We start from the raw sequence: 26652 nt of genomic DNA on the forward strand, positions 1-26652 counted from the left end.
GTCCGTGCAAGGTCAGATTAGGATTAGTTTAATAGCTTTCTGAAGGTTTGTATTGTTCGGAGTCCACCAGAGGGTGGTTATCTATAGTTTTCGTCTGGTTTGCCAATTTCCTGTTAAATCTAATGTTTTTTTCAGCCTTGATTATCTGAATAGCCTTGTGAGTGTAGTCGTTATTCCACCTTTTGCAGTTTTGTATTTCAGATATAGTATACCTGTTTCACCTTATAGTAGCTTTTATAGAAACCTTTTGAATCTTCGTCCCGCTTCCCTGCCCAGGTTATACCTGCCATGGGTTGGTTCTATCATTTTTGTAGTTACTTTGTTTAGTCTGCCAGTTGCTAGAGGCACTGTAGAGCAGTGATTCTCAACCTTTATTCAGTGATGTACTCCCTGTGTATTTTTTTTTATTCAAGTACCCCTCAACCAAGGCAAAGCATTTTTGGCTGACAAAAAGAGGCAAAGATGTAAAATACAGCACTACGTCATCAGTTTCTGATATATTAAATTTTATAACAATGCAAAAAAAATGCTAATTTGTGGTGGTCTGTCTCGAACTATTTGGAGAAAAATAACTAGTAACTTGTTGAAAAATAAATAATTGATTCAACAGTAAGTAAAGATTTCTACACAGAAATAATCATCAAGGTAAAGTGTCCTCTTACACACATGGACAAAATTGTTGGTACCCCTTGGTCAATGAAAGAAAAACCCACAATGGTCACAAATAATTTGAGTCTGACAAAAGTTAAAAAAAAAAAAAATTCTATGAAAATTAACCAGTGAAAATCAGACATTGCCTTTGAACTGTGGTTCAACAGAATTATTTTAAAAAAATAAACTCTTCCGTCTAAACTCTTCCATAAACTGGGTTTATGGTAATAAAATGGAATGGCCTACTTGATATGAAATTCAGTTTATGAACTTTCATTCATATTTTGTTGAGGTATTATTGAATAAATTTTATAAAGAATTTTTGAATCGTTGCTAGTTTTTAATTTTTTTTCTTTATTTCTTTTTTTTAAAAAATCTCACGTACCCCCGGCATACCTTCAAGTACCCCATTTGAGAACCGCTCCTGTAGAGTGTCCTGTGTTACCACTGGCTTCTGATTCTACTTCCAGGTTTGCACTTCCCATGTTATTTATTTTTTTATTGTAATTCTGTAAGTAATCTTTTCTGTAAACTATTGTTTCTGCATCTGCTCGTCTCCTTTCCTTTCCTGCTCCTGAGCCTCTGAGAAATCGCAACAGCCGGCATGTTTTACTTTTGTGGTGTATGTGACTGAGTCTGGTGTGGTGCAGTGTAGCAGTCAGTAAGATGATACCAGTCTGTTTTTTTTTTTCTCTTGTGAGTTCTGAGTGCTTTCACAGAAAACCTGCCACACACACAAAGACATGGTTTGTGTACAGACAGCAGCAGCTGGAAGACTTACCACTGGAGCAGTTGGAACCTCCCCAGCCCGGCTCACACTGGCAGGTGTTGGGTGCCACACAACGGCCATGAATACAGCTCTCTTCACAATGAGCTGGATATGAAGGAGAAAGGAAGACCATAAAACAACATATCTACATTACACTTAGTCATGCAGGGCTAAATAAATACAAGTTAATTTCTCTTTTTAACAGAGCTTTAGAAATAACAAAACATGAATCTGATCTCTGACATGAAAATTAGGACTTGCCGCTCTATTTCGACTGTTGTTAGTTAATTAAGCCCATAATAAGATTAGACTTAAAAATATTTTTGCTCAAGTTTCGTTGTCCTTTTCCTCTTCAAGTATCTTCTGGAACTTGCAAGGCTGTCATTGTAAATAAGATTTGATTGATTGATTGATTGATTTCTTTATTTTCGTGTCATGCACAGTAAGAAGTTGTTCTCAATATTTTGTCTTGTAAAATAAAGGTTAAATGTAGAAGTCATAAATAATCACTGTTTTCTGATCCAAACACATTTTTAAAAAAAACAACAACCCTACATTGTTTCCAAAAAAGCAAATTGTTGAGCAGATTTTTAGCCTTTTTGTTCTTCCATATACAAATGTTTTTACTGCAAGATGTCAAAATGAATTATTTAAAATGAAGTATGTATGGAAGCTAAAAAAAAGATCAGAATAATGCAGTGAGTGCCTACTTTACATTGTGGCCCAGGTGGTAGAGCAGGTTGTCCACTATTTGCAAGGTTGGCAGCTCAATTCTGATTTTGACAAGGATCAAATAGTGATGACTGGGTTAAATCAGAAATAAATGGCAGGTTTTGTAGGGTGCTGCAGGTTGCTGGTATGTAGTGGTCAGGACCTACCAAAAGCGGTTCAAGGAAGGACAACCGCGAAACTGATAAACCAGGGACAGGGGGAGCTATTGTGGATTTGATCTCACAGAAGAGCTACTGTAGCACAAATAGTTGCAATCCTTAATGCCAGAGGTGATAGGTGTCAGAACACACAGAGCATCGCAGCTTGTTGCTTCTGAGGCCGCATGGCTGCAGACTTAAGAAGTTTGATTTGTCCAACAACAACTGGTTCAGTAATATTTAAGCACCTAAACAAAAGTGTTAAACAGACCTTAAAACTAATAATCAGCTGTACTTGCAATATATGATTCTAGCAACAAAGAAACAACTGAGGCCATCGTGAGTCTCCAATCAATCAAAGCCACCATTTATTTCCACTACCACCAGAAGTTAAATTGGGTCTGGAGTGTACACATCCACAGTGACTAAAATATACTATCATCAAACATAATTCCACTTTCACCATTTGCTAAACCAGTATAAAATGTTGCAACTTGTAAATTCTTAAAAGTTTCCCAAAAGTCATCTAGCAGATCAACATCCTTTTTGTCAGTCAGACAGTGCAGATGGTTTGGACAGATGGGTGTCAACGTAGGGAGAAAACGGGTCAAAAACTGACACAGATACCTTATTCTGCTTATGGTATCCATGATACCCCTGAGCCTTCCACATTATTACACAAATGTTCTTTGTTCAGCTTTAACTATTACTGTTTTTTTCCACTAACACTAACAAGGAGTGACAATAATATACTGGCAAGGAAGAAGAAGTTGCTCCCTTTTTCACCGCCACACATTAGTAGCAGTGAGTTGAATCCACACAAATAAGAACTAAATTTAACCTTAATCAATTTGATTTCCTTTCCTATCTGACTACTGTCTTGAAAGGCCATGTTGCCTGCGGTGTTTGGCAAATCCCGCTTCCTGCAGTGTACTGTCTAGCTGCTCAGTGATTCAGAGCAGCATGTGATGTTTGCTTATACAGCAGAGCTTTTTCTCATCACAACAAATTCCCCTCCGAACTCCTCGGGCACATTGACTGTGGTCTCCGTGTTAACCAAAGCATACAGATATTGTGCCTTCTTTATCACCAGCTACTTCCACCATTAACAGCAGGCTGTGTTAACATAATGCTTTACTGTCTCTGCTGACCAACAGTTGTTGTTTTTGCCAGTGGGCACTGTGGCTCCACACCTGTTACTGCCTGTTGGCTACTGACAGAGAGAGATGTCGGGGACCAGCAGCTAGCTGGAAAGTGAGACCAGTCATTGTATTGATGACATCAGTAGATGACACAATTCTGTTTTTCAACGAGTAACAATTATTCAGTTTGTGGGGGGGTGGTCTCGAGCCATAGGTAGGGGACAACCTGGACAGGTCACCAGTCTATGAGACTTTGTTTGAGACAAACAAACACACTGACATTCACACTTAGGGACAATTTAGAATCACCAGTTCAGCTCCTTTTGGACTGTGGGAGGAAGTCGGGAACCCAATGAAACCCACCCGTGCACAGGGGGAACATGCAAGCTCAATATAAAAAGGTCCCAGGTTTCTAGCTGTGAGGCGACAGTGCTAACCAGTGAGCTCCATGACGAGCATAGGATTCCTGTAATTTTCATAGTCATTAAACCTATTAGTCATCTATATTGTGTATTTTTTTTCCTTTCGCTCTGCTTTACATGCAACCAGACTTTTGGTATGTATAAAGCAAAAATTTTAATTACATCTTTGTTTTTACTTTTGAAGTGAACCCTGTTTGAGTATGGTGTTTACCTACAGTTAGATTGGTGTATTTGACTGTAAGTTAAAAGAGACAAATGAAGCTTTCATTTGATGTCTACCTGTCTGCCTTAACGTTAGACTAAGGTTAGACTTAAAGAGAATAATTTGTCAATGCAATATTTTTTTTGTTGGAGACATAACAGTTTGCATATATGCTTCTGAGTGTATCTTTGTGTCTCTGTATCTGTGTGAACATACTTACGAGCACAGATCTCTCCATTCTCGTCAAAGCCTGGACAACACTGGGTCTTTCTGCGGTACATGGTCTTTTCTCCTCTACGATATGCTGTCCGATAACTCACCCTGCATTCAGACAGCAAGTAAACGTTCAGAATCTAATCTTGTGTCATATTCTGTAGGCATGTATGAAGGATGGGGGTTACGTCATGTTTGTGCCCAACGGCATATTGTCTTATAATCTGTCATTGGTTTAACTGAAGATGGCAGGTAGAAGTGTGGTAATAAGCATTAGTTTATGGTTTACAGAATAACTGTACTATTGCCAACTGTTTTGGTATAAAGACTTCTTCTTTCTAATTTCGCTGTATTTGAATTCATAGAAAAACATGGATGAATATCTCACTTTGTGTCATTTGGCAACAAACCTGAATTGTTATTCTCAGCTGCAAGAGTTTGTCATTGCTAAATTATACACTACTGTATTCAGTTTGTGGCTTGAAAACTACAGAAAGTTGACCATATAAAAGATGTTTTTGTGCAATTGCTATTTTAGGTTGAAAGTTGAAGTTGAAAAAAATGTTTGCTTTTATTTTTGTCATGTAGTTGCTTGGAGAGTGTGATCTGTCTATACAGCAGTAGCACGTCACAATAACTGAACTTTACAACAGTCATACAAGATCTTCAGTGTGATAGCTTAATGGACTTCAGCTTATTTCAAGTGTGGGAAGTGGTGAAAACAGTGTTGTATGGTTTGGAACATGGCTGGTATTACCACTCCTACTAGTACAGCATTTATTAAAACAGTAAACCACCACGAACTCCACACAGTTTTGTCTGTATGAGGCCTCAGTGGTGTGATCCTCACCTGTGTCTGGTGCACTTGAACCAGTTGAGGATGTCAGTGCAGCTGGTGTAATAAATCTGATCAAAAGGATGGGCGTACGACTCCTGCACTGTCACTGAGTAACTGAAACCACAGAAAGAAGAAAAAGAGACATCAGACATGGAGGGATTTGTGTGTGCATCTGTTTCATGACATACTACCATACATATTTATCCACCAGGATTCTCCTGAGTAACTGGTAGTAGATACAGTGCTGTGAAAAAGTATTTGCCCAAATTCAAATACTCATTTTTTTGCATATCTTCCCCATTTTAATGTTTCAGATCATCAAATAAATGTAAATATCAGACAAAGACAACTCAAGTAAACACAACATGCAGTTTTTAAATTATGATTTTATTTATTAAGGAAAAAACTATTCAACGCTACCTGGGCCTCTGTGAAAAAGTAATTGCCCCTAAACCCTGTAACTGGTTAGGCCACCCTCAGCAGCAACAACTGAAATCAAGTGTTTTCTATACATGGCAGTGAGTCGTTGTGATAGGTCTGGCTAATGGCAGGCTCACAATCTACATTTGGTGAATCAGACAATAAAAACAGCGAATAAAAACATACCATCAGGTCCTCCAGCAGGATCATCTGTCTCACTGTCTTCATCAGTTACTTAATCACTTCCTGTTCTTTCTGATTTTGTTTGATGGTCATCTTTCTCCCTCACATTCATTTCTTTATTGTCCTCCTTCTCTCAAGTCATTACTTCTCCCCTTTTAAGGTTTGTTTTTCTGTCTCTCTTGCTTTCTCTTTCACCCCACGTAAACTGAGGAAGAGGTTGCCAACTTTCTGCAGAGTCAATCGCTACAGAACTTCAAACTTCATGTGGACTTCAGATTAGCTCAAGAAAAGTGCACAGAGAGCTTCATGGATTGGGTTTCGATGGCTGAGCAGCTGCATCCAAGCCATACATCACCAAGTGCAATGCAAAGCGTCAGATGCAGTGGTGTAAAGCACGCCTCCACTGGACTCTAGAGCAGTGGAGACGTGTTCTCTGGAGTGACCAATCGCGCTTCTCCATCTGGCAATCTGATGGACGAGTCTGGGTTTGGCGGTTGCCAGGAGAACCATACTTGTCAGACTGCATTGTGCCAAGTGTAAAGTACAGTGGAGGGGGGATTATAGCGTGGGGTTGTTTTTCAGGAGCTAGGCTTGGCCCCTTAGTTCCAGTGAAAGTAACTCTGAATGCTTCAGCATACCAAGACATTTTGGACAACTCCATGCTCCCAACTTTGTGGGAACAGTTTGGAGCTGGCCCCTTCCTCTTTCAACATGACAGTGCACCAGTGCACAAAGCAAGGTGTTTCTAGTTGCCCAGGTGTTTCCTTTTAGATCGATTGCAGAGACATTAAATAGTTCTTGTTTTTGGCTTTGGATTTCACCTGTGAAAACTGTCTTTTTTGTTAAGCAAACATGAAGACCAGAGAGCTGTCTATGGGAGAAAAGCAAACCATTTTGAAGCTGAGAGAAGAGGGAAAATCGATCAGAGCTATTGCACAAACATTGGGCATAGCCACTACAACAATTTGGAATGTTCTGAAAAAGAAAGAAACTACTGGTGTACTGAGCAACAAACATCGAACAGGTCGGCCCAGGGTAACAACAGCAGTTGATGACGGAAACATTGTGAGAGCTGTGAAGAAAAAAACGAAAAACAACAGTCACTGACATCACTGCCAACCTCCACAGGGCAGGGGTGAAAGTGTCACAATCCACTGTTCGAAGAAGACTTCGAGAGAAGGAATACAGAGGCCATACCACAAGATGCAAACCACTCATCAGCAAAAATAATCAGAAGGCCAGATCGGATTTTGCAAAGAAGTACAGAGATCAGCCACAAAAGTTTTGGAACAAAGTTTTATGGACTGATGAGACCAAGATTAACCTCTATCCAAGTGATGGAAAGGTCAAAGTATGGAGAAAGAAAGGATCTGCTTATGATCCAAAACATACAAGCTCATCTGTGAAACATGGTGGAGGTAGTGTCATGGCTTGGGCTTGCATGGCTGCTTCTGGAAAGGGCTCACTAATCTTTACTGATGATGTAACTCATGATGGTAGCAGCAGAATGAATTCTGATGTCTACAAAACCATTTTGTCTGGCAATTTACAGAAAAATGCATCCAAACTAATCGGGAGAAGCTTAATCATGCAACAAGACAATGACCCAAAACACACTGCCAACACAACAAAGACTTCATCAGGGGCAAAAAGTGGAAGGTCTTGGACTGGCCAAGTCAATCACCGGACCTTAACCCAATAGAACATGCATTTTACCTCCTGAAGAGGAGACTGAAGGGAGAAACCCCCAGAAACAAACAAGAACTGAAAAATGCTATAGTAAAGGCCTGGAACAGCATTTCTAATGAAGAATGCAACAGCCTGGTGAAGTCAATGGGTCGCAGGCTCAATGCAGTTATTGCAAGTAAGGGTTATGCCACCAAATATTAAATGTTATTCACTTTAAGTTAATTTAATAATGTCTGTTCCAATACTTTTGCTCACTTGAAAAATGGGTGGGTTAAAAAAAAAGGTAATCTTTCCTGGGTTGTTTAACACATCTTCATGTAAAAACCACGAAATAAAAGCTGGAATTCTGAACTTTTGTGTCATATTCATCTTTTTATCTGAAACTCAAATGTCTTCAGTATACAACAAAAACAAAGGAATTGAACTTGCTGTTCCAATACTTTTGGAGGTGACTGTACGTTCATATGCGAGTCAAGGCAGGTGAGCGAATACTTTTGGCAATATAGTCTGTGTGTATATATATATATATATATATATATATATACCGGGCTTTGCAAAAGTTCTGTTACACTCGGTTTCATGATCTTTAGAGACGTTTACATGTCGGAGTGAAAAATTCCATTAAATAAACTGAAAGTTCTACCTTATAGGCAGTTGTCCTTAATACAAGTTATTTCTCTGGTGAAGTTGTATCAAGATGGAAGTCAAAAGAGTTGAGATATCTGCTCTCCTTTGTGCTGAACATCAGCCGGATGACCGTCCACAGAGTCGCGGAGAGGCTAAAGAATGGTGAAGATCTTTCAGGTCTTCACCATTCTTGAAAGATCACTGAAAGATCTTCACCATTCTTGAGCCTCTCCGCGACTCTGTGGACGGTCATCCGGCTGATGTTCAGCTGCTTGGCTCTGTCAGACTTGTTGTGGCCAGCATGAAGGAGAGCAGATATCTCAACTCTTTTGACTTCCATCTTGATACAACTTCACCAGAGAAAAAACTTGTATTAAGGACACCTGCCTATAAGGTAGAACTTTCAGTTTATTTAATGGAATTTTTCACTCCGACATGTAAACGTCTCTAAAGATCATGAAACCGTGTAACAGAACTTTTGCAAAGCCCGGTATATATATATATATATATATATATATATATATATATATATATATATATATATATATATATATACATATATACATACATATATACTTGATTTCGTTGTCCAAATCACTCCAAGTAGTGACACTGGTCAAGTTGGCATTCCTTTTAAAATCTCTACTTTCTTGCGCTCCTTGAATATTTTGCTGTTGTCAGTCTTTAATACAAAAACAATACAGAAAGAAACTGAGCATATGCATCTGCTACCTCAGGTTAGCCAGTGAAAGTAATATAGCTGGGAAATCTACATCCACCTTTTGTATTCTGTCTTTCCAGTGATAGACTGGCCCCTGGCCCCTTTTAAACCAGAAATAAATAGCTTCATTTCACCGTTACAGTTTCAGCTCCTGTCTCTTATTGCCCCCTGGATTGCTCTAATTGTTTAGCTGGCACAATGAAATCAAGGCAACGTTGGTTACGTACCATAACCCCAGGTATTAGATGGATACTTAACTTCAGTCTTTAGCTTGGTAAGGAGGTAATTTTATGAGATACAAACAATCTCATAATCATTCATGGCTCTTGAGCAACAATCTACAAATAAATACTGAATGATTTTTTTTATCTACAAGTCTGTATTTGTATTTGTGCCTTTAATTTTTCCCTATGAACTATAATCCACAAAAAAGTTCAGTGATTTGTTTCTTTGGGTCTAATTTTAAACATACATCTTGTCATGTGTACATCAACTTACAGTATTTCAACTGAGATATATTTGTGAATGTCCACATAATTTGTGCACATTTTTTGAGAATGATTTAATGAGTGCTTCAAATCTGTAAATTTGTATTTCTATCTGTAAATGTCATTTGAAATACAAATATTAAAATTTGTACCTTAATGTCACATTTTTCGTTGAATGAACACTACCATTCAAAATATGGGTCACTTAGAAATGTCCTTATTTTTTAAAGAAAAGCTTTTTTTTCAATGAAAATAGCATTAAGTGAATCAGAAATACAGTCTAGACATTGCTAATGTGGTAAATGACTATTCTAGCTGGAAACTGTCAGGGCCTCTCCCTCCACATCCTCTGCCCCATCATAACATCCATCTCCCTTTTCCCTCTCTCTCTTCCCCTCTCGCTCTCCCCTGCTGCTGCCAAGTGGAGTGCAGCTTCACGGCTGCCTCCACTTGGCAATCAGCAATCCTCTCCAGTGCCTGGGCAGCTGAACACCATCCTGCTGATTACCTCCTCTGCCATAAGAACCGGTCAAACCCTCCACACCCTGCCAGATAGTAAACTCTGCCGTCGCAGTTAGTTTCATTCTCGCCTCTGTGTAAATGCTTCATGCTTCTGTTTGTTCATAGCCTAACGTTTCTTGTGCTTCCAGACACCCCGGTCCAGCTGCTTGGGCCGCCCGCCGCTCCTCCTGGTTCCCCACGCCTCCCTTCTCGGATTCCAGCACCGGGATAACCTGCCGCCTTCCCCGGACTCTGGTCTTCCCCTCCGGATCTCCCTTTCCCGGACTGACTGCAGCCTTCGCTCGGATCTCGACCTCCCCTTCCCGGATTCCCCCCTCGCCTGGCTCCCTCTACTCCTGAAGACTCCACCGGATCCGCCACCACACACCCCGGCTCCGACGCGTGCTGGCCGCCACCTGTCCCGGAGCTCCAGACCACCAGTCCGTACTCCCCCGCCTCACCGTCCACCAGCTCGCCGGTGCCACGCTCCGGACCTCCTGGGCGGCCACCCATTGCTGATCCCCAGCTCCACCGCTCCACTTCACTCCCCTCCTTGGTTTCCTCCCCGACCCTCCCTTGTCTCCCCTCACGTCTCCCCCTCAACCCTCCTCCATTAAAAGCCTGTTTTCGTTCAGCCTGTCTCGCTGTGTGCTCTCTGCTCGGGTTCAAACCTAAATCCGTAACAGAAACGTTTGATTTTTAATGGAATATCTACATTGGGGTACAAAGGCCCATTTCCAGCAACTATCACTCCTGTGTTCTAATGCTACATTATGCTAGCCAATGGTGTTGAAAGACTAACTGACGACTAGAAAACCCTTGTGCAGTTATGTTAGCACATGAATGGAAGTGTAAGTTTTCATGGAAAACATGAAATTGCCTGGGTGACCCCAAACTTTTGAACCATAGTGTATATTTATGATTTCCTACCAATTTTTGTGGCTTATGGTATTACAGTCTCTGTGCTGGTCTGCTACAAAGTAAATTTGACAAGCTGGTTGAGTTGCTTAGCTGGTAGATTTGTTGGAAGGTTATCAAAAAACAAACAAACAAACAAAAAAACAGATTCAAATACAAATACAGATTTACAGATACAAAACACTAAGCATTTAGACATGAATACTGTGACGTTGTATGAGTCATGTGCTCTATACAAATAAGTAGAGATTCACAAATGCATTTTCAGTGAAAAAGCTAAGTTTCATTTTGTTTCATTTATTGATTTATTTAATCAGAGACCATGCAATTATCATAGAACACGTAGAACTGATGCATTACAAATGATGTTATGAGTTACAAATACAGATTTACAAGAGACAAATCGCTCAGCATCTTTTATGAGACTTTAATCCTATACAGTTCTGTCATATAATTTCATTGTCTTTTTGCAGGTTTGTAAAATTAGTGGAATTAGTGGAAACATGGGAATACAAAGGCCTTTGAAGAAATGATTGAAGCATTGTGACTGACCTCTCCCAGTGGCTGCAAACATTGGGATCCTCCAGGTTGAGAGAGGAAGCGATGCAAGGCAGATAACAGAACGCCACAGCCAATAGGACTGTCCTGTGGCAGGACAGTGATACAGCCATCTCAGTCAAACCTGCACCGTCAAACAGGGTAGCATGAGGACAAAACACCAGTTAACTGTCAACTTCAAAGATTTCAATTTCACTAAATAATGAAAAATTGCAAAAAAGGAAATATAAATAAGGAAGATACAATGGTTATACAATAACGAATAACATAAATTAAATTATGTTTGTTTGTGTGCAGAGGTGGTAGAAAGTTCATGTTTTGCAAGACACAAATGTCAAAAGTCTAAAGTCTTGGCTCCTAAGTCCTTTGTCTAGAACAAATTCTAAGTCAAGACCAAGTTCTAGCAAGTCATTCTATACTCTGCAACAAAATTAATATAAATTTAAATTTAAATTCTAAACACAGTTGAAGTGTAAACTTACAGGAACAAAGAAAGCTTGCTTTAAGTAGAAGAACAGTCTTCTAATGCCAAATTCAAAACGCATATTATTCTGTACAGTGAAGCTCAAACATCCAAGAGGACACATTTCTGAGTGGAGGAGGACTTCTTATTTTTGTCATTATCAGGTTAAAATTTCTACTTTTGAAAAAAGTAACATTAGGCTTTAGTGCTAAATAGCAATGGTTAGCATGCTAAGACACTATAGTATGATGGTGATCAAGGTGAATATTATTCCTGATAGACATCAGATTTTCATTGTGAACATGTTAGAGTGTAATAATAGCAGCAAGAGCTGTAAGAACAGTTGTTTTTAATATATTTTCTAAACTATGGCTTGGAGAGGCTATCGGGTCATTCCAAGTCATACATAGTCCAGGTGAGGCCAGCAGTCATGTGACCCGAGTCCACCTCTTGACTTCTGTGCTTATGAGACTGTTACCGTGAAAGTCAATTTAGCTTATTTGGTGTTTGATTTTGACATACAGACCAAAGGTTAAAATCCAGTTATATTTTGTTTCTTACCTACACACATACATACATATTTTTTGTTAGTTTTTTTTTACATCTCTTCATTTATAAATTTATTTTTTTCTTTGCTTGTTATTCATTTGTTTGCAAAACTCAGTCAGGAGATTCTAGAAATCCCTTTTAATATCCAGCATTCTTTCACCACAAAATGCAGTGTTGTTAAAAATATTTGCCCCCTCAAGATATATTCTATTTTTGCATATTTTTCCACAATAAATCTGTAAGATCATGAACCTAATTTTAGTATAAGACACAAATAACCCAATAAAACACAAAATGCAATTTTTAGATGATGATTTCATTTATTGAAGGAAAAATACTGTCCAGTCCACATTACCCTATGTGAAAAAGTAATTGGACCCTTTACCTCCACCAAATGACCAAATTTATTTGGAAATTGGGTTCAGTTTCATCAGCCACACTCACATATAATTACTGCAGGCTTGCTGAATCTATACATCACTAAAAAGTACCTGTCTGGCAAGCAGCAGATGATGCCACATTCCAAAGAGATTCAAGAACAGACACAAAACAAAGTCACTGACATTTATCAGTCTGGAAAGGGTTACAAAGCCAATGCTAAGGCTCCAGAGAATCACAATGATAGACATTATCCACAAATGGAGAAAACATGGAACAGTGATGAACCTTTCCAGGAGTGACTGGTCCACCAACATTTCTCCAAGAGTCAGCCAACATCTAGAAGAACCCAGATAAACATTACAAGAACTGCAGACCTCACTTGCCTCAGTTCAGGTCCATCTACATGATTCCACAAAAGGGAAGACACTGGGCAAAAATGGCATCCATGGGAGAGCTGCAAGTCACAAACCACTACTGACCAAAAAGAACATAAAGGCTTATCTGGTATTTGCAAAAAAGAAAAAATACCTAGATGACACCCAACAGTATAGGGATACCATCTTGTGGACTGATGAGTTTGAACTTTTCCACTGAACCTGGACAACTTGTCAAAACTGATGGAGACATGAATTCTGCTCTCTAACACAAAATCCTCCTATATCCTAAAGCTCAAGCACAAATGGGCTATACAGTATGTCAATGACCCAAAGCACACAAGCAAGTCCACCTCTAAGTGGCTCAAGAAGAACAAATTGCGGTTTTGGAGTGGCTGAGTCAAAGTTTGGTGTCAGGAAAATATATGCTTGGAGTTTGAATGCTTATGCAAATTTTCTATGGAATCTAACTGACATTCTACCAGCAAAATATTCAAATCTGATTACTTTAATAGTGGAGCATATGGCACACCTCTTGCTGTCCAGTCAAGAAGAACTTCAGGGATGAACAAGGAAAATTATCTACGCTGAAACTTATTTATAAAAGCAAAGTAGATCTACACAAGCTAGAGACAAAACAAAACAGTGGAGGCACTGACCTTATCTTAATACATAGGGTGTCCCAAAAAATGAATACACCTTTTAGCAGCTGATAAAAAACTAACCTCACACCACTAGACTTCTTTTTATGGGGTTACCTAAAAGACAAAGTCTATGCAACGAGACCTTCAACAGTCACTGAATTGAGAGCAACCATTGAACGTGAATGCATGCACATACCAAGGGAATTGTTTCATGATGTGTGCTATTCCATCGCTTCGTGTTGTCGGTAGTGTCTGGACCAGAACGGACATCAGTTTGAGAACAGGTGGTGGCAAAACAATAGAATGATGTTTGTAAATTCTTTTACATGTTGAAAATTAAACGAATTATAATAAACACCTAGTTTACAATTATTTAAAGTGTGTATACATTTTTTGGGACACCTTGTATATGTATTAAATTAACAACATCTATAAACCTAACAGCACAATGACAGCTACGAAGTACGACACACTGTTAACACAGGTTAAGACAAACAAGAACAAAAAACAAACAATGCTGTGAATGCAAGTGAATACAAAAACTGAACTCCTCAAACTTTCCAATTGACCAGTTCCGTCTGAATTCACAGATGGGGGTTGCAGCACCATTTTCAATTTGACTTTGGAAGATAGTGGTGGGAGATCATGATAAAAAAAAAAAAAACCTTTATTTGCAAAGTTACAGGCTAGAAGTTGGGACTTTGCATGGCTATAGTAAGAGGATAGATGAGTTTCTGTGCAAATTTGCGGATCTCTACCACCTGTGCTACATTGACTTCAGGGTCCTTGAAAATTAGGCACTTTTCATGGGGGGCAATGTTCAGCAGTCCATATCTCTCTAAACAATGTGCTTAGAGAGCTCCTCCTGTATAAGTTACAAGCCAGTCTGGTTTATGGCAATACTAAATGGTGCTAAGACATTTATCTGTAAGATTTCTAGTATTTTTAACACCCTTAACCCTACTCACGAGTGGTTTTTACAAATAATTTATACATTTTGGGCAAGCCCCTCTGCTCTGTAGAGACTTCTCCTGAGTGTGTGTGTTGTTTCTAGGACATCACCAACATGTAGAGAGCTTGGAGAAAAAAATTCAAGTCTCTGTGATACCCAGAAGCAGAGAAATAAGCATTTTAAAACCTAAGAATTCCAGGCGAGGATTGGGGGGAGGACATTTTGGCCTAAATTATTAAAATTTGAAAATGCCATAACTCAAAAATTATTGGGAGTATAAGCCTGTAATTTTGCACACAAAGCTTTTTTTTATCATGATCTTCCACCACCAGCACCCACAGTAAAATTGAAGATGGTGCTGCAACCACCTTCCTAAATATTTGGTGTTTTGGGATGGAATAAGCCAATTGTAGTGTTGGTGCTAATGACTTATCAAATGAGCCCTAATGAAACTGACTCGAGAAGTCAGGAGTTGTAGTTAGTCATAACTAGTGATGTTACGAGATGTGACGAGGCTTCGAAGCGTGTCGAGTAATGGAGGGGGCGTTTCCACAAAGCGCGTATCAAGGCTTGCTTCATTTAGGGGAGGAGCCAAAAATGATGAGTCCGAAGCCTTGCTGCCTGGCTGAACCACGTGACTGCTTCATGGTTTAGATTTTGCAGCGAGGTTTGACAGCAATATTAACCTCATGTCAATATGTGGGATTTTGATAGAGAATTGCGGTCAGTTGAGAGTTTGGATAATTTGGATAGAGTTTTGATAGTTTGAACACTAGAGTTTAGATAGCTTTTATATAGATTGGATATAGTTTGGAGAGTTTATAGAGAGAGAAATAGTGTGGAGATTTAGGAGCGTGAGGAAAGAAGGATAGGAGATAGGATGGAGCCAGCTAGGAAGAGGAGGATTTCCCCTGTGTGGAAACATTTTGATTTGATAACTCCTAATACGGTAATGTGTACAGCACTTTGGTCGACAGTGTTGTTTTAAAGTGCTTTAGAAATAAAGTTGGATTGGATTGGTTTAAGCTAAATCTAACATTATTACAGTCGCATTAGCTTTGCTTATCAAGAACTATATTTTTCGCTGTTTCTCATTTTATTCAAAGGTGAGGTGTGTGTGTGCGTGCGTGCGTGCGTGTGTGTGTGTGATCAGGTGGTGGTTATTGTTGTGGGGACCTAATGTCCCCACAACCATAGGAAAACCAAAAGAAATGTCATTTGTGGGGGACCTCATTTGGATCCCCATGAGGGGAAACAATGTTTTCTTGGCCATGTTGTTGTTACTGAAAAAAGTAAAAATGCAAAAACGTTTCTTTAGGGTTAGGCATTGTTTTGGTCTGCATTAAGGTTAGGATTAGGGTAAGGGTTAGGGGTTAGATATGAATGGGAGTCAATGGTAGATCCCCACGAGGACAGGAAAACACAGTGTGTGTGTGTGTGTGTGTGTGTGTGTGTGTGTGTGTGTGTGTGTGTGTGTGTGTGTGTGTGTGTGTGTGTGTGTGTGTGTGTGTCAAAAAAGTAAATCATTTGAAACCAAAAACTGTTGAGAAACTGTTTTTCTGAATAAAAGAAATAAAATTTCTCCTTTCCTTTGCATTGTTGTCCAAGTTACACAAACATATTCAGTACAATCTTCCCAGCTCCACAAGCACTTTCATTGTCCTCTGCTTGCTTAAGTCCATGCCATTTTCCGAAAGTGACAGAAAGATAATATTACACAACATGCCACATTATATGATACTACGATTTTGGGGAAAATTTACACACAGAATATAATATAAAAAAAATGAGGTATACATACAAATGTACATAAAAATCTAAAAGAATAATCATGACAAACACTGAAATTGATAGAAATTACTAAACAATATAAAACTAAAAATTGGTGTTGTTATAACTACACACTTTCACTGAATGGATATATGCTCCATTTCTAATAAGGCTCAAACAATGTTTTATTGTACATCATCTGCTTGTAGAGATGATGGAATTAAACATTCAAGAGCTGCTATTATAAGCTTAGTGGTTGTAAGAACATGTGCTGCTTTCTCTGTGGGTTTCACTAACTAGATATATCTAATTTTTACCAAGTTAGCAGGGCTGTGGCATCCCTCTAACATATTACAACAAACAGTTGTGGAGTGCTGGAGCACTTTTTCAGCCATGCGTTTGTTTTCTACCAGGGCTGTAGCCAGAACAGCCATGGCACACCCAAGATTCTCAATGCTATGTAGCTATAACAATATAATATTTTAGTCACATAGGTCACATGGAAATTATCCTTATGTAGCTACATTCTTATGTGTGTTGTCTTGATATTTGGCATCATTGGCATCAGTTCTCACAAAAACTAATAAATGAAACAAAAACAAAAAAGCAAAAAAAAAACAAAACACAGAGCTCACCATTAAAGTGTGAAGTGACACCTACACCTTAACTCAGATAATACAGATGGACAGTGGTGACAGCACAGCTTTTGGGAAAGCAGTCTGGCAGCAAAAGAGTGAACAGAGTATTGGCAGGTAACAGATAAGAAGGATGTGCTTTGGTCCAGTGGGAGAAGTATGGCATCTGTTGTCCCTCACACATATCAGTCTTAACAAGTTCAATAATTGTGTTCAATAATTTGTTAGATATTGAAGTATAATGAATATTACTAGTCATTTCACTGACTTCATGGTTCCTGCCTTAACTTTTATAAATTATATAGTCACTTAAATGCACCACAAAGGATCCAGGTCCAAGTTGAGCAGTAATTGAAACAATACTTGATCCCTAGTTCACCATTAAATTCTGTGACATTTCATGTAGAATAAGGATTTGTAATTTGTAAAAACGCTACCTGTGACTCACAACCTGGCCAGTTATCTGTGCAATGCCTACTCATGAACTAACAATAGCTTCAATTAAAGAATGCATTTAGAAGGCTTTTTTTGACACATCAAGGACTTTACGACTGCTGATACCAGTCCAAAAGGCACAATAAAATGTTTTTTTTTAATCTAAAACCAATTTTTCATTTAGAACACATAAAGTTGCCATGTTTTTTCAGTGTTAACCGATTTTTAAAAATCCAAACTCAATGACCACTGCAGAAACATGTTAGAAAGAACTGTGAACAAAAAAGGTAAAACGCTAACCCAAAATATCAGCTATAAAGGTATCACTGAAATCTCCTGAGAGTTCATTGGGATTTCTTAGTGAGTCCACAGAATGTTTGTCTGGTCTTCATTGTAAACGGTACCGAAACAGCTTGTGATTACAGCCTGATAAGACTACTTTATTACTCCAGCTGCTACATAAATCTGTTAGTGATTCTGAGTGAGCTAAATCTCTTGAGGCCAGCAATGTTAGCCCTGTATCTTCTGGCTAACCTCCTTTTAAAAACACTGGTTGATGGAGGAACCCTGCAAGATGTTTTCAAGGGCAGTGTGTCTGTTTAGGCAGTTTATGAGCCAACAGGGCTAGTCCTCTCAGATTTCACTGAACTAAGAGAGGGCACAGCTGCACCCACCAACACGGAAACCTCCCCATCCCAAGACAACTGCACTGCTGCACAAACAAGGGTTGTGCTGTATGTGTGAAAGGACTCCAGACACAACCCCTATGAAGCGAATTAGGCAAGGTTGCACAACTTTGATACACTCTCCCAGGCAGCACAGTATAAAGCCTCTTTGCCCATTTAGAAAGGACTGCCAGGAACCAGACCTGCTGTCTGAAGACCCTCCAGGACCAGATAAAAGCTGAACTCAGGCTATAGACTTATATTGGTTTGTATGTACATGTATTCGGAGTCAGTTTAGATGAATGTAGCTAAAAAAATAGATTTTCAGATTTGTTTGACAGGATAGATCAATGTGTAGGAAGTAGATAGATGGATTTCTCTGATCGTTATTGTCATCTACTGTCACCAAATGCTTTTGTATTGGTTAAGAAATTCTGTTTAAGCTGCCATATAATCGGAGCGATTTTTTTCCCATCATAGGGCTCTTGAATATGAAGTGGCTTTTTAAAAATATGCCCATATGGAACAGATTTTCAATATCTGCAGCTGGGCATATGCTCACTTGTGTTCTGTGTTTTGAACATATAATGATGAAAATGAATTTTGAATTTTGTTCCCTGATTATTAAGAAAAGCTTGTGAAGATATCTACAACAGTAGGGGATTATCAGTATTACTTTAAAACCTTCGTGGCCTTCATGTAGGTTGATAACAACAATGACTGATATATAGAACTGATAAAAAAAATGAATTTTACATCTCTGCAGTAATTATGACATAATGATCATTTCAGGACATTCAAGGCTTAGCTCCATTTTGTGACAGTGTTCACCAACAGGACACTCTATCACTACATAATATCAACCAATTGCGCAGTGCTGCCACTGGAATATTGTCAAGAACATAAAAGCTAAGTGTGGTGGAAGATGGACACACTTTTGTCCCCCAATAAAACCAATGAAAAAACTATGCCGTTTGTAGACTGAATGGCATCAGCAACAGATCCATCAACAAAAATAAAACAGTAGATCATTGGAAATAAAAAGTTGCTATTTGATGACCACAAGACTATGCCCCACTATAAAACAATTTTACATACGTAAACTGTGAAAACAGACTACTGACAATAAATTGTTGTTTGTCTTTTACTTGGGGGATTCTTTGAGAAAAAAGTGGGCACAAGAAGCACTTGTACTTTCCCATCAAGTAGTATGGGTTGTGCCTGACAAAACAACGGCTGAACATATGTAGTATGCCCACAGCTGACTCAAATGGACGCTAAACAAATCTGTAACCATACAGCTTAAACTGATTATAGAACGCAACCCTAAACACATAGTGTTGATTCTGAGAAGCTTAGCGTAAGTGTGCTAAAATGATTATCATACAGATGATTTTAAAAGAAACAGAAGAATGAAGGTAAAGAATTTGACCAATTTCCCTAGCTGGAAGAGAACTGCTTTGCAGATGACTCTCAAGAACATCACCACAGAGACATATTTAGTGAGCACACATTCTGTAATGACAGTCTCAACTGGTGGATAGAGTGGGAATGATTTAATGTTTTTGAAATGTTAACTCAAAAATAACCACCTCGGCAGGCAGCTCCTTTTGGATGACTGAAACTGCAAGAAGCGCAGTTGTGAGTTTGTGTTTCTATTACTCCTGAAAGTTCCCATTACGAAAAGTATTTACACAGCCACATTGTTTGAATCCATCTATTTTTAGAGACAAAAAGCAAGTCTCAGTGTAAATCAGTAATTCTTAGAATGAGGAATTGTTTTAAGATTGGAATTAGGTTAGGTATAGATGAGCTTTAGTGCTAAGCAAATGAAAAAATAATTATGATTAATGTAAGTCTCCAGGAAATAAACGTACAGGATATGACAGAAAAGACACATCTCTGCAATATCACAGAAATGTCAAACAATTCAAAATTCTATCACCTCTCATTTGCATGACTTCTTTCTTGAACAGTAAGACATTTGGTCTCATGTAAATTGAAAAAAACTAACAGTTTAGACTTATTATGTTTAAAAAAATCATGCTCTACAGTAGGAAGTCAATGTAATAAAAGTCAGTCTAATCATTACTGAAATAAATGATACATACTGAAATATTTTATTTTTTCAATACTTTGCATGTCCATCTTTATCGTAGAAGACAGATTCAATCCTCCTCAGCATGGGGATATTTTGGCATTCTTCAGAAACTCTTTTTTCCTGGTCTTTGCTGGAGGGGTTTTGTTCCTCTGCTTTTCTCTTAAAAAAGTGATTTGGATACTGTCTATAGAGGTTGATGTGAGGCAATGTTTCTCTTACTGAGTTGTCACAGAAATTTAGATTTCCTTTGATAACCCATATACAATACAAAGTCTGAAGCAGTATTTTCTGCCTGTTTTTTTTTTAAATAAAGTTTTTATGGTCTTTTTGCCTTTATTATAGTGCACAGTGGAGAAAGAGAGAGACACAGGAAACATGGATAAGAGAGTGGGGGAAAGACATGCAGTAAATGGTCATGGGTCGGACTCAAACCAATGACCGCTGTGTCGGAAACTATAGCCCTTGTTTATGGGTCGCCCACTCAACCAGTTGAACTGTAGGGGCAGCCATTTTTGGACGATGCTACTGTGGCTCTGATTAGTGGTACTGGGGCTAATTTCACACCTCCTGATTACTGCAGCCACTGTGTTGCCACAGATTGTTTTATTTTTTTTACTAATCATGTTTGTGAAATCTCACAATCAGATCTGTCATTTCCTGTGGAAATTCTTTACTAAGTGGAGACACAATGCAGACATGCAAAGTAGCACAGCCTATAGTTCCAAAACTGAGAAAGTTCTGGTGTTATTTTAAAGCTATGTTCATGCAGTTAGGCTACCTAGAAATCACAGATGAACTAATTTTTTTCAGCAATCACAGATTTTCTAACTAGTATATCAGTGATCAGAGGTAGTTTCATGTTTGTTGCACTGAGTTTCTACTTTGAGATTTGTATGTTCAGTATAACTTATCTAAAGTTTTCATTGTTCTTATTATGTATTGTTCTTAAGAGGAAATAATCTTCTTGTTCACTTGGAAGTGATGCAATTTTGAATCATTTGACATTTGAGTGATATTGTGCAGGGGTCTACCTGCACCAGTATGTTCTGAACAGAAGACTGAACAAGTTTGCAACAGACATGCACTGAACTCTCTCAGTTTCAGTCTTAGAACACTTAAACTTTTTGGTGGAAAAGTGTGTGTCTCTATGCATGGACTTGTTCAGCTATTTTGTAAGGACCACTTTGGCTTTTAGATCATCCTATTGAGGATATTTTGGTAAAGGGAGGCCTTTTCTATGACTCTCCTCATTTTTTCACAATTTAAAGAGTCATTTGAAGGTTAAGACTTGTGTTAGGGCTAAGGTTAAATTTTGAGTTATTAAGTTTAGAGGATGCATTTAGCCGTTGAAAGTCCTCACAAAGAGCCATCAAGCGCAAACATCTTAAGGAAAGGAGCTACCACTTTCATATTCCCCATGTCGAGCCAATCCTGAACCAAAGAGTCAAGCATCATACCTAAGCTATGGAGAAAAAGAACTGGAACATCGCTCAGTGGTCCAAAGTTCTCTTTTCAGATGACACTAAACTTTGTATTTTATTTGTAAATCAAGGTCCTAGAGTCTGAAGAAAGAGTGTAAAGGGATCCAAAGTGTTTAAAACCCAGTTTGAAATTTCCACAGTTTGGTGATGGTTTGATGTGCCAGTTCATCTGCTTGCATAACTCCACTGTGTCTTATCAAGCCCAAAGTCATATCAAGTCCACAAAACAAGCTTTAGGGTTAATCTGATTTCCTTTTCCAGTGGAACTTAGCTCCTGGCCACAAAGTCATAACTACTACCAAATGGATTTTCTTTCCATGATATTACGTTTTGAGTTGTATTTCAATATAATTCAGATTTGATAAACTACCTATTAAGTAATTTCTAAAATGTAAAAATTTGAAAAAAATTCTGAAGAGATTTGTTGTCATCTCTTTGTGCTCACAGATATTACTCTGTTTTCCCAAGTGCAGTCACTAATGTGAAATGTGCACCAAATGCTAACAGCTGAAGCTAGTTCAGACCTTGTTAAGCTACATCATGATCCACTGTTGAATCAATGCATTGGCTGTTCTTATGCCAAAAATAGCATCATGTTTTCAGCAAATAAAAGATCTCTACGACAGAAGACAGTCAGCATTTTTTCCATCCTGTCACTGTGTTGCATGGCTACAAAGTGAAAGATGGACTGTTACACCACGTTCTGTTCCCAGAAAACGGTCTTTCCTAAAATAATTCAGGTCTTGTGGCAAACAGCAAACTGGCCTCTGTATACAGTAGTGTTGTAGTAAGAATTTCTGGAAGCTTTGGTTTTCAAATGTCAGTGGATAGGAAAAGTAGCACACATGTAGATCAAAAAGCTTATACAACCATTGGTCACAACAATAAAACAATAACATTCATCATCTTGTTACGATTGTTCTGCTGAGAATCTTTGGGCCCTACCATAGACACTTACCACCTAAACACTGTTGCAAAGGCACTGTGAAGGCAGCAACCTCTAACAGCAAGTGAATGTGCTTTGCCACACTGCAAAAACTGCTCAGCAACGGCATGAGGAACATGATAAACAGCCCGAGGCATTGACATGGTCTCTAAACTCCACAGATCTCAGTTTGATTAAGCATTCACAAGACATATCAGAAAATGTCTGGTTCACAGAATCTCCACTTCACTACTGAGACCCAAGACCCAAAGGATTTGCTGGGAGTGTCCAATGCCAGACAACACAGGAAAACCCCACAAATCGGCATCCATACTCCAACATGCCATGTTTTGTTTTTTTTTGTTTGTTTTTTTTGGCAGCACGAGGAAGATCTAGACTATTTATTATCTGGACATCTGGAATTATGAAGGAGGTTTCAATGTTGTGGCTCACTTTTGTAGGTATGCATATACATAACATGTATAATTAATTAAAGCTGCAAGCAGCATTGGACGGGACCTCGCCCCGCCCCCCCACGCGGCCGGCAAGCAAGTGCCGTCCGTGACCGAAGATGAAAGCCAGAGGAGTTCCTCTGCCTGAATATTGTACGGTTTTGGAGGAGATAATGTTTAAAGGTTTTGCATATTTCAGGTTATAGCGCCCCCTAGATTAAAGATAGCTCAAATCCGTCGCCAGGTTTCCGTAGAGCTCGAGCAGACAAACGTGAGAGTGGTGGTTGCATGTCTCTACGATATTCCTGTGCGAAGAGCTGAGGCCATTTGTGATTTTTGCAGTATTTGTGTCCCGAGGTGGCGCCATAGAGTTTTCCCAGAATTCGTTTTCAGAATATTGAAATTTTCAGCAGACCGGACCTGCGTCCCAAATTTCAGCAAAATACATGCACGTTTAGGGGGTGAAATTGAAGCGAAACATGGTTTCAGGTGAAGACAAACTTTGACAGCTTATTAAAAAAAACTAGACAAGTTACTGTGTTTCTTTTGATAACTTTTGCTTGGATGGATATTCACTATAATCTGTGCAAATATGAAGCCGAAATATTGTACGGTTTCAGAGGAGATAATGTTTAAAGGGTTTTCATATTTGGGGTTATAGCGCCCCCTAGATTGAAAATAGCTCAAATCAGTCAGCAGGCTTTCGTAGAGCTCGAGCGGACAAACGCGTGAGTGGTGGTTGCATGTCTCTACGACATTCCTGTGCAAAGAGCTGTGGCCTTTTGTGTTGGCCTTATGGTTTGTTGCCGTTTGTTGTGTCCCTCGGTGGCGATAGAGTTTTTGCAGATTTTTTTTCAGAATATCGAATTTTTCACGTGACCCGACGTGCGTGCCAAATTTCATAAAAAGTTATGCACGTTTAGGGGGTCAAATTAAGCGAAACGTGGGGTACGCGTAGAATAATAATAATAAGAAGAAGAAACGAAGCAAATACAATAGGGATTCGCCAGCTTTGCTGGCCAGCTTTGCTGGCCGCTCCGCTGGCTCGGTCCCTAATAAGAAACGAAGCAAATACAATAGGGACTCGCCAGCTTCGCTGGCTCGGTCCCTAATAACAATGTAATAATAATAATAATAATATAGTATTATACACACACACACACACACACACACACACACACACACACACACACACACACTATTATTTTTAAAATATATGTACACATTCAATACCTTTCGAAAACTTTCATGCTATTTCAAATGTCTATTACTTGAAAATTCAAGGTATATTGTTCATACATTTTGACATATGTTGTCAATGTGAAAACAAAACAAAAAAAACATACATTTCCAAGTGAAACAAAACAGTAAATTGTAGGCTACTTTATTATTCTCTTGAAATCAAAAGACTGCCATGTTTACTCATTTGCAGTTCTATAATTTAATAGGCTAAATGCATCTTCTCCTCCTCTGCTCACAGAAGCTGCACAGTTTCACAATAAGTACACGATTTAAATGATCTTTTGCTGCCAATCTACTAAAATTCGCAGAAGACTTTAATGGTGGATGATGGATGGATGTGCATTCACTAAGCGTTAATTTGTTAAATATACTCAGCAAAGTAGAACACATCTGGTATTTGGTATTCTGTCTACAATCAGATGATACAGGTAAAAGAGTTAGCATTTAAGGAGGAACGTTTAGCCTACCTCGTCTATAGGCGGGTACCGATAGTTTCTCCGTTAATGGATTCGTCTTTCGCTGCAAGTGGTGATATGTCCAGTTGTTAAATAACACTGTCCTCGTGAAAGCCCATAAAACATTTATGCGCTGTTTCCGCCGTTTTTAGTCAGATGAGTCCAGCTGATGAGTCTCCAGCGGCTCTCATCAACACACTAAGTTTTCTGTTGTCACAACAATGGGATGACTGAGCCCATGTCGTCACTACTCTCTCCACCAATCACGGGCTGCTACCGTTCTGTACGTTTCATTGATGTGAAAATAATATCGAATCTGATCCTATTCTTACCTTAAAGTGGTAAAAACTATGAATTTCTTATTCATCGTCAGTCAGCTATAAACTATTCAAAGCAACTTATAATGATTTTTCCACAGAAATGCAATGTTGACTGCTGTCTTCTTAAGTGCAGTGTCTTGGTTTCAGAGCTAAATTTAGATGCATTTTATATTGGACTGGCCTTATTTATGTTAGTTATGTATTTTATCATTTAGTTTTTGGCTGACTTACTATGCCAATGAATTGGGTGATCAGGTAGCCTCTTAATGTTTTAACTAAACGATACCAACTAGAGAAGATCTTTGGAGTTGTTTAAATTAATGCAAATATTCTCACTTTCAAATAAGTAAACAAATATAAAGCTACAAAGGTTATCTTACTAATAATGTGCTCTTACATTAGTCTATGTACTCTGCTCTGTAGCTCTATATAAGTATACTCTGCAGAAGTAGATCTGTAGGGTAGGAGGAAACACTGAAGAATTCTTCAAATGGATCCCTATTTCCGATGGCAGTATCTGAAACATGCGCATTTTTCCAAAGCACACATTCCAGCAATGTTTATTTTGTTTTTCCATCAAGTACTGTAATATTTCTCACTACTTTTGACAAATTAGTTTTGAAAAGGGTGAAAACCTTGGTAATAGGTATATAATGTACCATCTTGTTTTGCAGGTGGAGCTCAAAAGGTGGATGTTAATCCTAAATCCACGACCAGGATAGTCCTCCTGGGAACATACTGTGGTGAATGTATATTTTTACACTGATTAAAACTTTGCCACCTTGCATGACCTCTTATGTGGATAGTATAGAACCAACTATGATGTACTAGAGAATATTAAAATACCCAATCTGATACTGATTATCACTTAGGGAACACGATCACACTCTAACAATAATTACATCACAAATCAGATCCATAAATTTTATACCGTTTCAAATCAGGAAAGACCAAGTTGCTTAAGGGACTCTTGGCCTACAAAGCAATACTAATTAATAAAAGTCTTGAGTTTCAGTATTGCACCACTTTGACTCTGCTGCCACCTGCTGGTAAAATGTGATTTTTTTCCACAACTCATCGAAAACAAACTCATCTACAGCCATGGCCATAAGTTTGGACACAAGTACCATGACTCTTGTGAATCTTAGAAAATACCACAAAATTGTCACTTACAATATAAAGACCAGTCATAGCCATCAACCAAAATGAAATATATTTCATTTTGGTTGATTTGGTTGCTCTTCCTTTTTCTGCCTCACGTAAGTTAACCTTTAATTATCAATGAAATAAGTATCCGTAACACACGTGACTGAGCCCGTAACACACGTGCTGCTCAATATCCAGAACACCATTTGGAGTCAGAGTTGTGCGATGGGTCGTTTGAGAAAAGAAGAGCAAAGACCTGACGTGTCGTTATGTTACATTATGTTATGATACGTTACGGCACTCAAATATAGGGATTTGTAGTTCATAGATTCTTTGTCACACTTAGAAACATTGAATGAACATTTGGACACAATTAATATGATTTGTGAATTTTTCATGTATTTTATACTGTAATTATGAGCATTACAGCTCTATAACTCCCAGGTCATGT

General features: G+C 38.6%; 1 protein-coding gene across 3 annotated transcripts in view; it reads right to left on the reverse strand.

Moving 5' to 3' along the window:
- megf10 (multiple EGF-like-domains 10) overlaps positions 1–24946 on the reverse strand; it is a 110468-nt gene extending 85522 nt beyond the window's left edge. For all 3 annotated transcript variants that reach the window (XM_051938367.1, XM_051938365.1, XM_051938368.1), the window contains exons 1-5: positions 24748–24946; positions 11206–11335; positions 5119–5220; positions 4276–4376; positions 1433–1525 (exon numbers count right to left, since the gene is read on the reverse strand). In XM_051938367.1, the coding sequence (XP_051794327.1) occupies positions 1433–1525; positions 4276–4376; positions 5119–5220; positions 11206–11324 (415 nt within the window). In that variant the 5' untranslated portion in view covers positions 11325–11335; positions 24748–24946. The remainder of the gene's footprint in view (positions 1–1432; positions 1526–4275; positions 4377–5118; positions 5221–11205; positions 11336–24747) is intronic.
- Between the last annotated feature and the right edge of the window lie 1706 nt (positions 24947–26652).

Source organism: Acanthochromis polyacanthus, chromosome 18, assembly GCF_021347895.1.
Source record: "Acanthochromis polyacanthus isolate Apoly-LR-REF ecotype Palm Island chromosome 18, KAUST_Apoly_ChrSc, whole genome shotgun sequence".
Taxonomy (NCBI): Eukaryota; Metazoa; Chordata; class Actinopteri; family Pomacentridae; genus Acanthochromis; species Acanthochromis polyacanthus.